General features: G+C 46.2%; 1 protein-coding gene across 3 annotated transcripts; it reads right to left on the bottom strand.

The window, feature by feature from the left end:
* Positions 1–6,943: 6,943 nt before the first annotated feature.
* Positions 6,944–11,372, bottom strand: LOC130193024 (gastrula zinc finger protein XlCGF8.2DB-like). Of its 3 annotated transcripts, none has more exons than XM_056413330.1 (2): positions 10,808–11,372; positions 6,944–9,165 (listed from the first exon to the last, which is right to left on the bottom strand). In XM_056413330.1, the coding sequence occupies exon 2, from the start codon at positions 8,903–8,905 to the stop codon at positions 8,024–8,026; it is 882 nt and encodes a 293-aa protein (XP_056269305.1). In that variant the 5' UTR covers positions 8,906–9,165; positions 10,808–11,372; the 3' UTR covers positions 6,944–8,023. The 3 variants fall into 3 exon arrangements, with proteins under 3 accessions (XP_056269305.1, XP_056269303.1, XP_056269306.1); XM_056413328.1 differs by having other exon boundaries at positions 6,944–9,111; XM_056413331.1 differs by having other exon boundaries at positions 8,808–9,111.
* Between the last annotated feature and the right edge of the window lie 2,477 nt (positions 11,373–13,849).

Raw genomic sequence — 13,849 nt, 5'->3', positions numbered from 1 at the left:
CCTCAGAGTGAACACAGTGGTGCTTTCAGGGACCTCCGTCTCCTCAGAGTGAACACAGTGGTGCTTTCAGGGACCTCCCGTCTCCTCAGAGTGAACACAGTGGTGCTTTCAGGGACCTCCCGTCTCCTCAGAGTGAACACAGTGGTACTTTCAGGGACCTCCCGTCTCCTCAGAGTGAACACAGTGGTGCTTTCAGGGACCTCCCGTCTCCTCAGAGTGAACACAGTGGTGCTTTCAGGGACCTCCCGTCTCCGCACAGAGTGAACACAGTGGTGCTTTCAGGGACCTCCCGTCTCCTCAGAGTGAACACAGTGGTGCTTTCAGGGATCTCCCGTCTCCTCAGAGTGAACACAGTGGTGCTTTCAGGGACCTCCCGTCTCCGCACAGAGTGAACACAGTGGTGCTTTCAGGGACCTCCCGTCTCCTCAGAGTGAACACAGTGGTGCTTTCAGGGACCTCCCGTCTCCTCAGAGTGAACACAGTGGTGCTTTCAGGGACCTCCCGTCTCCGCACAGAGTGAACACAGTGGTGCTTTCAGGGACCTCCCGTCTCCTCAGAGTGAACACAGTGGTGCTTTCAGGGACCTCCCGTCTCCTCAGAGTGAACACAGTGGTGCTTTCAGGGACCTCCCGTCTCCTCAGAGTGAACACAGTGGTGCTTTCAGGGACCTCCCGTCTCCGCACAGAGTGAACACAGTGGTGCTTTCAGGGACCTCCCGTCTCCTCAGAGTGAACACAGTGGTGCTTTCAGGGACCTCCCGTCTCCGCACAGTGAACACAGTGGTGCTTTCAGGGATCTCCCGTCTCCTCAGAGTGAACACAGTGGTGCTTTCAGGGACCTCCCGTCTCCTCAGAGTGAACACAGTGGTGCTTTCAGGGACCTCCGCTCCTTTTCTCTGCGATGGTCTGAAACGTCGGGATCGCCCATGCGCAAGCGTAACCCATTAACGCTGTAACCGTAACGTAAATATTTATAAATATAAGTTATCCGCAATGCCCCCCGCGCCCCGTGTGAGGGTCGCGCCCCACAGTTTGAGCACCGCTGGGTTAAAGTGATAAACAAAGAGAACCCACCTGCTCGTTGGACCCGGACTTCCGGGTTGAACACGGCGTGCAGCAGCTTCCGGTGTCGCTCGTTCTCCTCTTTTAAACTACAAAGTTCCTCCTCGTACTCTGCGATCGTTCCTTCAAACAGCCCGCAGATCTCCTGCGCAGCCGCAGTGAGTCGCTGGTTGACTAAACCTCTCAGCATTTGGGCTTTAGACATGTTCACGAGCTCAGAAACGTTTCCTCCAGACAGCTCCGGGAAACGCGCGTCGCTCACTCGGCTCCGCTCGGTGTCGCTCGGCTCCGCTCGGGTCCGTGTAGCTCCTGCTAGCTTCGCGAGTCTGAGGTTTAAACTGTGAACAAAGTCCTCCTCAATAAGTTAGTCCACACATCCGGGCTCTGCCGGCTCCTCCTGGCTGTATCTGAAGAAACTACAAGACAAAGAGTTGGACTCACGCGGGAAAACCTGCGTTACGGTTCAACCGGCGGTCCGGTTAACTGTCGTCATAGTTACGGCAGCCGTTGAGAACAGCAAGAGAACACGTAGCTGTCCTCGTGAATGCCGGATTGTTTAATTCTGCATGTCTAACCTTCTCGTAAAGTCTCTGGTCTAAACATACTGGACTAGACGTTGTAGAGTCAGCTCGAGTTCTTCTTATTCTTCTTTTTTGTTTTCTTCTTCTTCTGGTTTAACGGCGGTTGTCATCCATCTTATTGGTGCATTACCGCCCCCTTCTGGTCCGGAGTATGGATCAGACGATCGACTGAAGCCGTTTCTCAATCCCAAGTACACTGAGTACAGACTTGTGTTCTTTTGGAGTCTGGATTTGGGAGTCCGGACGCCCAGCAGTTTACTTGATGACGTCACCACATCAGCTGTTCTTGCTCATGAGTTTACTCCAATTATTCACTGTAAATTATTTTTTAGTCAAACAAAATATCAGAATCAGAAGAATCAGAAACAGTTTTATTGCCAGGAATGTTTTCACAAACAAACGAGGAATTTTTTTTGGTGGAAGGTGCAACATTTGGACATGACAAACAAACAACAATCAACACGACAGAAAGACAACAAATAATGTGAAGTGTTTGGGTGTGTGCTTCAAGTGGTGTGTTTTAGTTAAAGTGCATGTTAAAGTGACGTGTGTGGAGGAGGGAAGAAGAAGGAGGAGGGAGGAGGAGTGAGGAGGAGGAAGAGGAAGGAGCGGGAAGAAGGAGGAGAGAGGAAGGTGGAAGAAGAGGTGGTAGTCCTGGGGGTGACAGTCAGTCAGTCCCGGGGTCCATTGATGAGCCCGACCGCCGTCGGAAAAAGCTTTGGTGTGGCGGGTGGTCTTGGTCATGATGGACGCAGCCTCCTCCCGAGGAGGGACTCGAACAGGAGTGTCCAGGGTGGGAGGGTCAGCGACAATCTTTCTGGCCCGCTTCAGTGACCTGGAAGTGAACAGGACCTGGAGGAAGGCAGATTGCAGCCGATAACCCTCTCGGCCGGCGGATGATGCTCTGCAGCTGCGCTTGTCTTTGGCTGTGGCTGCAGGGTGCCAGGCGGTGATGGAGGAGCAGATGATGGACTCAACGATGGCCGTGTAGAATTGTACCATCATTCTCCTGGCAGGTTGAATTTCCTCAGCTGCCTCAGGAAGAACATCCTCTGCTGGGCCTTCTTGGTGATGGAGCGATGTTCAGCTCCCACTTGAGGTCCTGGGAGATGATGGAGCCCAGGAAGCGGAAGGACTCCACAGCGTCGACGGGGAGTCACACAGGATGAGAGGGCGGGTGGGGCTGCATTCCTCCTGAAATCTACAACCATCTCCACTGTCTTTAGGCGTTGAGCTCCAGGTTGTTCTGGCTGCACCAGGTCACCAGGTGGTCAGTCTCCCACCTGTGGCGGTCTCGTCCCCACCAGAGATGAGTCCAATGAGGGTGGTGTCATCCGCGAACTTTAGGAGCTTGACGGACTGGTGACTGGAGGTGCAGCTGTTGGTGTACAGGAGAACAGCAGAGGGAGAGAACACAGCCTTGGGGAACCCGTGCTGGTGGTCCGGGAGCCTGAGACGTGTTTCCCCAGCCTCACGTGCTGCTTCCTGTCGGTCAGGAAGTCTGTGATCCACCTGCAGGTGGAGTCGGGCACGTGCAGCTGGGAGAGCTTGTCCTGCAGCAGGGACGGGATGATTGTATTGAAAGCAGAGCTGAAGTCCACAAACAGGATCCTGGCGTAGGTTCCTGGGAGTCCAGATGCTGGCGGATGTAGTGAAGGGCCATGATGACTGCATCGTCTGCAGGCCTGTTGGCTCTGTAGGCGAACTGCAGGTGGTCCAGGAGTGGGTCGGTGATGGTCTTGAGGTGTGACAGGACCAAGCGTTCAAAGGACTTCATGACCACAGAGGTCAGGGCGATGGGCCTGTAGTCATTGAGTCCTGTGATCTTGGGTTTTTTGGGGACGGGGATGATGGTGGAGGCCTTGAAGCAGGCTGGAACGTGGCATGTCTCCAGGGAGGTGTTGAAGATGTCGGTGAACACCGGAGACAGCTGGTCAGCACAGTGCTTCAGGGTGGAGGGGGAGACGGAGTCCGGGCCCGCTGCTTTGCGGGGGTTCTGCTTTTTGAACCAGAGCTGGAGCTTTTGTCTATATGACAACCTTGCTTTGTTCATTATCCTTTAAATATAATTATTTCATTTTGAATTGTGTGTGTGTATATATATATATATATATATACACATACATATATATTTGTATATATATATATATATATTTGTGACGGGGGAGGAGCCGGTCCGGGATGTCTTCAGCTCCCACCTCCGGATGAACCTCTCACACATCCCGAGGGAGGTTGGGGACATGCCGTCCGAGTGGACCATGTTCAAAGCCTCTCTTGTGGAAGCGCTTGATAGGCGCTGGGGTCAGAAGGCCATCGGTGTCTGTCGTGGTGGCAACCCGAGAACCTGGTGGTGGACACCGGGGGTCAGGGAAGCCGTCAAGCTGAAGGAGGAGGCCGTCACGGGGCCTTCTCGTAAGGTCACATGACCGGAAACAAAGGAGAAGACCTTCTTCTTCTGTAATTTAATGGCGGATTCAAAGGTGCGCGGCGCCCCCTGCTGGGCGCACTGCGTACAGGTTTAGGACAGTTTAGCCAGTAAAGAAAATGATATCGATGTTATTATAAATAAAAATTAATAGCATTATTAATAGTATTAATAAAAATGATTGCAATTATCAAGGGGGTCCGGGCCTCATGAACAAGGCCCGGACCCCCACCTGACGTGGTCACTTCCCCTCCCCCACCGCAAGCCTGTGTTATGCTCACACTACTTTGCACACTGAACATTGCACATGCACTTTTGCACTCCTGCCCTGCTTTTTGTTTTGTATTGTAGTACTTATTGTGTTTGTATGTTCTATGTTTTATGTTCACTGTATGCACCTGTACACCAGAACAAATTCCAGGTAGGTGTAAACCTACTTGGCAATAAATACAATTCTGATTCTGAATTATAATTGTTGCTAATAGTTTAAATAATAGTGATAATGATATTTAATGTTTGTTGATTTTATTTAATTATCATAAAATATACTCAGGACTGCATGTAACAGGGTGGACATCATATCAGTGATGAATACATTTTATAAAGAGGCAATTCCTTTCCCATGCAAATTTAAATGTAACTTACATTAACAACCATTAAAGCATCAATCATGAACACAAATATTGAGTTTAAAAAGAAAAGGCGTTATTCTTCAGTTATGGAACTCAATGTCAGTTTCTACAGTCAAACTAAATGAAGTATTGAGTTTAAACTGAAGAGTAAGAAGGTTACAAATGTTCCTCAGTTTCTTCTCCGATGAGAATTCAGCTCAAACCAGTGAGGACATGAAACACTTTGACGATGTAAACTATTTAAATTCATATATCAGGGTGTCTACAGGAATAAACCAGTGAAATTTAAGACTTTTTAAGACCACGTCTAAATAAAATTTAAGACCTAACGTACGAAGGAAATATACATTAATCTAAAATAATTAATTCAAAGTAAACACACTGATGTCTGTTCAAAATTAACAGTATGGTGTAATGCAAAAGGATAACACAAATGTCATTGCTGTTGTAAATTATATTTATTAATACAACATTTAGGTCCCATGAACAAATGTCTATAAAATCAAGTAAATATATTTTTTCAATACGTGGAACATAGTTCCTTTTGAACAAAAAAATCTATAAAATAACATAAATAACATTTCCAGCTGCTTTTAAAATGCAAATACATTTACATAATAGAATGTATGTGTGTGTGTGTGTGTGAGTGAGTGAGTGAGTGAGTTCTCATGTCTCTATGTGATGGATTTTTGTGCACAGGTTCATGTCTACTCCTGAGCTTTTGTGAATATACTAGGAAAACAATCCTTTTCAAACTGTATTAATATAAAAACTTCCAGTTGACATTTGGTCCATTCTCCTGGAAAAAAGAAAGAAAAAAGGCAGACATTAGCCAAACAACAGTCACCACATCTCTTATGACACCACCACTTCAGATTAATGTCAGACTGGATCAATATGAATGAATACTATTTTTACAAATTAAGCAACGTGAGCCATCCCTTGAGCCTAGTGAACACTATGTAGACATATTGACAGGTAAACACCATTCTAAAACTATTTTTAATTAGTCTAATAAATGTGTTGTGCGCCTATCCATAGCTGTTATTAACTTGACACACGAGTAAAGCTTAACTATATGATACACATACTCATATACAAGAGGTTAGTTAATACATATATTTATGTTAGACTTACTTTGAGGTGCTGAAGTAGGTCCTGGTGTCACGGCCCATGAGCTCCACAGGATCCTGACGGGACCTGGTCATTTCACCAATAGCGCACATGAAGTCCAGCTGTCTGCTCGCGGTGGTCTGGTCCAGAGTTTCGTGGAACAGAATGAAGAACGCACTGCAGCGTTGGTCTTCGGTGATGAGCTCTTTGTTGCACGGCGCTGGATTTCCTCCGGTGACCTCCAGCGTTGTAGTTGACGTTGTTGCGGGCGGCGGAGCAGGAGCTCGCGGCGGAGCAGCAGCTAGCCCCGCGGGCTGCTGGCCTTCGCTAGTCTCTGTGCTTCTTGCTCTGCTCGTGAGATTCCACCGCGGGAAAGTCTCGCGACACATAACGCAGCTTCAGAAGCATTTCACCGACCGTGACCAGAAACACTCGTTCTTTTCAAGCCGTTGTTGAACTTGCATCCCCCATGTTTTCTAAACTAGCCGATGCTTCACGTTGTAGGGGATGGGACCGAATACGCGGGGCCCCTTTAAGAGAAGGGGCGTGGCCCCGGTGACACCAGAGACACCGCAGAGCAACCGGAGCAAAATACGGACCTGGTGGAACAGATTGCCTCATATTCGTAATGACATGACACCCAAAAAATTTAAGACCAATCCAATCTGAATTTAAGACAATTTAAGGCCTTATTTTTAGGAAAAGCAATTTAAGACTTTTTAAGGACCCGCAGACACCCTGTATATGCATGACAATACATAACACATGAAACACAAGACCAGAGACACTCACATCAAAGAATATAAACGCATGTGTAGCTTCATCTTCGCTGAAGACACTTGTGTTGGAGTCTGGATCAGCCTGACAGTTCTTAAAGGGTACCTGTTGTGATCTCGAATGTGTAGCCAGATCAAAAGATAATGTGTTTCTAAAGGTTATTCATGCACTGACGGTCCAGTATTCAATAACAATACGTAGTTTAGGCTGTTCAAAGTCCTCAACTCCGACATGCGACATTGCACTGGAGCTTGAATATGGCGCCGGTGGTGTGACGTCACATCGTTGATAGATCGACAGCCAGCCACAGCGGATGTGTTCAGAAACCAATGTAAACAACGTCGGCGCCGCAAACAAATGCTGAGAACTTGATAATAATATAGAAAACGGGCGAAATATGGACGATGAAAGATTGTCAGATTCAGCAACTGGATACTTGTATGAACCATTAAAAGCAGACTATCCCCGTTTAGTTAATTGTGACAGCGATGATAGCGATGATTCTGATGAAGTTGATGCCGAAGGACCGCCGGTCCAGATGCTTCACCGTGCGGACCGTGCACGCAAGTCGGCGGACGTTTGGTGCAGTTGTGGGAAATGTGTGCCACAAAAAACAGACATAGAGTGCATTTGTTGTAAAGAACACGAACTTATGTCCGATGATATCGTGACATTAGACCTAATCTGCTTTACACAAAAGCGTGAGCTGGATAGCTACATCGCGCATAAGCCAGCGCTGGAGATGTCTTTCATTGATGCAATGATCGGCCGACATGTTCGGGGGTGCTAGTGACTTTTTCTTTGCTCCGTCCGTCCCGATGCGCGCAAACCGGTGTCGGAGCTCCATGGCGCACGAGACGGCGGGCAGAGGACTGTCAGCGCAACACGTAGAGACAGAAATGACGTGCTGCTGCTGTAATGTGGCGCTATAGAGAAAGTGACAGGGGGGCGGGCCAATTTTTTATATGTCATGCGATCTACCAATACTACGCCGCGATCGACTGGCAGGTCGCCGCGATCGACGTATTGAGCACCCCTGATATAGATTGTGTAATTCTTGAGGCCACCGATCTATCCCAAGAAGCAACGCGTGTAGAAGTGGCTCCGGATTGGCTGAATTCCTTTCAACGACTCTACGTCATAGTGACCTTTGACATGAGTAAATAACTGGCAAGATGTCTGCGCCCTGAAGCGTTCACGGACTCGGAATGTTGACAAAGAAATGTAAAGCCTCGGGCTATGCGTGACTTGTTGACAATAGCGGCAGGGAAAATATGATTTATTTGATGCGCCTAATGGATGTAGCACGTTGTTGTTTTTGACTACAGGTACCCTTTAAGGGTTTCACCACATTTATTTTAGAGACTCTCAGGAATACTTCAAAGATGTTTGGAATAACCGAGACAAGAGAATCTTGTTGAGCGAACTCCACGACTACTTAGTTTCTCTAGTGTGGATAACTAAATGTCGTGTCAGATTGGGCTTTTGTGAAAATGTTTTATCACAAAGTGAACAACTAAATGGTTTCTCTCCTGTGTGGATATTCATGTGATAGGTCAGGCTTCTTTTATGTGGAAATGTTTTATCACATGTAGAACAACTAAATGGTTTTTTCCCTGTGTGGACAGCCATGTGTCTCTTTAGATCGTTATTTAATCCATATCGTTTATCACAAACAGAACATTTAAATGGTTTTTTTCCTGTGTGGCCAGCCATGTGTCTCTTTAGATCGTTATTTAATCCATATCGTTTATCACAAACAGAACATTTAAATGTTTTTTCTCCTGTGTGGACAGTCATGTGACTCTTTAGCGCTTTATTGAATCCAAATCTTTTGTCACAAAGAGAGCATTTAAAAGGTTTGACTCTTGTGTGGACAGTCATGTGAGCATTCAGGTGTCCCTTTTGTTTAAATGTTTTGCTACACACTGAACAACTAAATGGTTTCTCTCCTGTGTGGACAGCCATGTGTCTCTTTAGATCACTATTGAATCTAAATATGTTGTCACACACAGAGCATTGAACTGTTTTCTCTCCTGTTTTGGAGCTGCTGGGTTTCTCCAGATGTCCCTGGTGGTCAGAGCGTGCAGCACATGCAGGCGAGCTGCTTGATGTAGTTCCAGGACTACAGTTCACATCCCTTACAGGGACTTCTTTGTTTAGCAGAGGGTTCTCATCTGACTGAGGTTCCTGAGTCTCCTCCCCATCATCACTGTACTCAGTCTCATCAGTATCTGGTCCTGGATCGCTTCCTGGATCTAACTTCCTGTCTGGTTCTGGTCCTCCACAATGCGCTCCATCAGCTTCTGTCTCCATCGGTTCAGTTTGTCTTTGATGAAGCTGAGAGGACTGAGCTTCCTCTTCATCATCTTCCCTCTTTACAGGAGAGACTGAGAACCTGATACCAGCCTCCTGCAGCCCTGGAAGCTGCTCTCCCTCCTGATTGGTCCAGAGGTCCTCCTGTTCTTCTTTGATGTGGGGGGGCTCTGGGTCCTCCTGGTCCTCTTTGATGTGGGGGGGCTCTAGATAGATATAAACTTTATTAATCCCCAAGGGGAAATTTGGCTCTGGGTCCTCTGGGGAATAATAAAATACATTAATATATCTTATGAATCTCATATTAAACTCTTTATTATCGAAGAGATTCATCAATGAAAAAGCAGTGAATTAGTGAGAATGACAGAAGCATGACCTCTAAATAAAAAGCTGCTGCTTCACCAACGTCAACACTGCGTTGAACAGGTTCATCTCATGACCAATGAACAGGTTCATCCACATGACCAATGAACAGGTTCATCCTCATGACCAATGAACAGGTTCATCCACATGACCAATGAACAGGTTCATCCACATGACCATAACACATTTTCATTACTTTTCCAAAACTTTGGGGATTTAATTTTCTTCATGACTTTTCCAGGACTGGAAATCATCATTTTAAAATTCCAGGACTTTTCCAGGTTTTCCATGACCGTACGAACCCCGTTTTGAATAAAGGGTTGAACATTAAAGTATTTTGTTTTTTTATCCGATGAATCGAAAAAAGAGTCCGATTAACTGATACTTGCAGCCCTAGTGTAGTACACTAACAAGTACAATATGTACCCGTGAGCTGTATCGTAGTAAACATATGTTTAAATACTGCAGCACAGTACCTGTAACTCAGTACATGATGTGAATACTTCCTGCAGAACTGGTTCCATCCGGTTAATCCACTGCTTCTAAAAAACGTTTTCTGTTGCGCCACTTCAGAGAAAGAAAGATGTTCACGCCCCACCGCACAAACTAAATGCTCCACGCTGACTTCATATTGAAATAACAACTTTGTGCGAGTCTTGTGCTTTTTCAAATAACAGAATAAAGAACATTGCATTCACTGTTAATGAAACCAGATTGCAAAAAAAACAAATATAAAGTTAGAACAATGCAAATAATGTTGTGCAAAAAGCTAGCTTTTAGCTGACTGTGGCTGATATTAACATGTTTGGCACTGAATATCTTTTCAAGATAACAACAATAAGTGAAACCTGTGAAAAACTAAAAACAAGTTTAAATATTTTGCAATAAAGAGTTTTACACTAAATATCTGTTCTGAACAATAACGTGCAGATGTGTGTGAGCCATCAAGTTGCATCAGTATTAGTTCAGTCAGTCTCTGCCTTAAAGATGAACATTTAATTCATTCAGCTTCCCAAATGTGTCACTGAGATAAGCCATTTGATCACAAACTATTAGTCAGCCAACCGAATAATTATAGCTGAATTCATTCATTTGACCTCAAAACACACAGTGGTGCTTTCAGGGACCTCCCGTCTCCGCACAGAGTGAACACAGTGGTGCTTTCAGGGACCTCCCGTCTCCGCACAGAGTGAACACAGTGGTGCTTTCAGGGACCTCCCGTCTCCGCACAGAGTGAACACAGTGGTGCTTTCAGGGACCTCCCGTCTCCACACAGAGTGAACACAGAGTTGCTTTCAGGGACCTCCCGTCTCCGCACAAAGTGAACACAGTGGTGCTTTCAGGGACCTCCGCTCCTTTTCTCTGCGATGGTCTGAAACGTCTGGGACGTCGGGATCGCGCATGCGCAAGCGTAACCCATTAACGCTGTAACCGTAACGTAAATATAAGTTATCCGCAATGCCCCCCGCGCCCCGTGTGAGGGTCGCGCCCCACAGTTTGAGCACCGCTGGGTTAAAGTGATAAACAAAGAGAACCCACCTGCTCGTTGGACCCGGACTTCCGGGTTGAACACAGCAGCTTCCGGTGCCGCTCGTTCTCCTCTTTTAAACTACAAAGTTCCTCCTCGTACTCTGCGATCGTTCCTTCAAACAGCCCGCAGATCTCCTGCGCAGCCGCAGTGAGTCGCTGGTTGACGAAACCTCTCAGCATTTGGGCTTTAGACATGTTCACGAGCTCAGAAACGTTTCCTCCAGACAGCTCCGGGAAACGCGCGTCGCTCACTCGGCTCCGCTCGGGTCCGTGTAGCTCCTGCTAGCTTCGCGAGTCTGAGGTTTAAACTGTGAACAAAGTCCTCCTCAATAAGTTAGTCCACACATCCGGGCTCTGCCGGCTCCTCCTGGCTGTATCTGAAGAAACTACAAGACAAAGAGTTGGACTTGCGCGGGAAAACCTGCGTTACGGTTCAACAGTCGGTCCCGTTAACTGTCGTCATAGTTACGGCAGCCGTTGAGAACAGCAAGAGAACACGTAGCTGTCCTCGTGAATGCCGGATTGTTTAATTCTGCATGTCTAACCTTCTCGTAAAGTCTCTGGTCTAAACATACTGGACTAGACGTTGTAGAGTCAGCTCGAGTTCTTCTTCTTCTTCCTCTTCTTTTTTGTTTTCTTCTGGTTTAACGGCGGTTGTCATCCATCTTATTGGTGCATTACCGCCCCCTTCTGGTCCGGAGTATGGATCAGACGATCGACTGAAGCCGTTTCTCAATCCCAAGTACACTGAGTACAGACTTGTGTTCTTTTGGAGTCTGGATTTGGGAGTCCGGACGCCCAGCAGCTGACTTGATGACGTCACCACATCAGCTGTTCTTGCTCATGAGTTTACTCCAATTATTCACTGTAAATTATTTTTTACAGTCAAACAAAATATGCCAACCTTGCTTTGTTCATTATCCTTTAAATATAATTATTTCATTTTGAATTATGTGTGTGTATATATATATATATATATATACATACACAGGCACGTGCACAGATAGAGCCCTAGTGGTGCTCAAGCACCAGCCCTTTTGCCCTGGATGAGTAAAGTGCCCTTTTTGCTGGAGCCACTTTTTTCATTCATCAGTATTTAAGAATAAAAGTTACTCTCTCTGTCATCAAGTCCCCCCAAATTTGTTTTAATATCCGACGGGGCATTTATTTGAGTTCTTGTGAGAATTTCGCCCCGACATGCTCCGCGCGACGCTCACGAGCCCCCCCACCCCCCCTCTTCCCCCCGCCGCGCCCCTCCTCCTCCACTTCCTCCTCCGCGCAGTGCTCCTCGCGCCACCAAACGGCTGCACCTCCTTCTCCTCTGACGCGCAGCACCAGACAAACAGGTCATGACGTGTTTGTCCCCTGACGTTGTTTGGTGTTAAATCAACCACAACATTACGCTGCTGAAAACATGACGTCACAACTGGTCCGACGTTTCCTAAAAAAATAGACAAACAAAAACTCACGAAATCCGTGATTTCAAAGCCTTGCAGCTGCTTACTGACGTTAATTATATTTAGAGGAGAGAGAGAGGGAAAGAGAGAAGAGAGAGAAGAGATAGAGAGAGTATTCTTATTCCGTTCTATTTAACAGGGGCTCGTGTAGGATTTGCGTGGCCAGACTGAAGAAAAAAATCATAAGGCCTCTCTGGTATTGTTCAGAGGTCCGGGACAAATGTGGAGGCGGGCCGTATCCGGCCCGCGGGCCTTAGTTTGAGGACCACTGCTCTTGGCTGTTGATGTCTATCAATATCGCTCATTTTGAAAATGACGTAAGAGGGCAATACGGATCCGAATCAGACCTGGAGGGCAATACGTGGCTGGCATGAAGACCCATTAGCCAATCAGAACGCTTGTACTATTGTTGCTATACAATAATTCATCTTTATTCATAAAGAAAATGTAAGCTAGCGGTCTGATGCTGCCAGAGTGGAGCAGGGCCGGAGTGGGGCCACTTTTCAGCCCGGGAATTTCAGGCTTAAGACCAGCCCACTTTTTTCATGGTATAGTGGAAATTGGATAAATGAAGCAACAGTTCAGCTCTTACTATCCTGTAGTTCTTTTATTAATACCATGGTCCAACAAATAATGTAACGGTTAAATACAACAATAATAATCCACTTAAGATGAGAAGTTAACAAAAAATATGCACAACATTAAAAAAGGCAGAAGGGCGTAGCAGGGGTGTCAGACTCAGATTAGGCAGTAGGCCAGATTTGTTGGAGTGAGACCTCATGGGGGCCGTCATGGTCATTATCATGGTCATTGTCATGGTCATGGTCATTGTCATTGTCATGGTCATTGTCATGGTCATTATCATTTTTCTGCATGAGTATTATATAGTGGTGATTTACTCCTTTACTACACCCACTTCTGAGCAAACAATGCATATTGGTTCATCAAGTACTGTACTGCTCTTTCTTAGAATATATAACTTTAATTCATATAGTGTCCTCTGTTATCCTCTCTACCTGTCCCTGTAGTCATGGCCTCCTCATTGCAAATGTCGGGCTCATCATTTTCAGCAGGAGACTCTTATCTGCTGCTCCGAAGCTACAAAGAAAAATTAAGAGTCATATTACTGCATACTTCAATATCAATATCAATAGTATATATCAATATTTGCATAATATTTGCAAAGTCTATGGATCGCCATATTTTGGGTGATATAAAAAGGCTAATATTTTTATTCAATTTAATATTTTGCTTGAGAATAGGTTGACAATGCTACAATGATATTAATCAAGGCTACAACATTATGTTGCTAATCATTAGGCCTTTGTCTCTCTTTACCAGTTGCCACTTGTGTTTGTCCTCTTGAAAATAAATCTGTACGCTTGGCACATTTGGCAGCATCCTCCTCCAATGCCTTTCTTTTTTTCAACCTGGCTTTTTCATCCCCTCCTGCCCTCTTCCTCCCGTCCATCCTCCCTGACGCGTATCGTTGCGGTCGGGCCGGCCCAGCTATCAGGAGCTGAGAAAACTTTTTGGAAAAGACGGCGAAGGACCGAACCAACTCTATTTTGGAGGGGTGAAGTTCTCCTCTCCC

This window comes from Pseudoliparis swirei, chromosome 4 (genome assembly GCF_029220125.1).
Source record: "Pseudoliparis swirei isolate HS2019 ecotype Mariana Trench chromosome 4, NWPU_hadal_v1, whole genome shotgun sequence".
Classification (NCBI taxonomy): Eukaryota; Metazoa; Chordata; class Actinopteri; order Perciformes; family Liparidae; genus Pseudoliparis; species Pseudoliparis swirei.
This window is presented reverse-complemented; position numbering and strand designations above follow the sequence as displayed.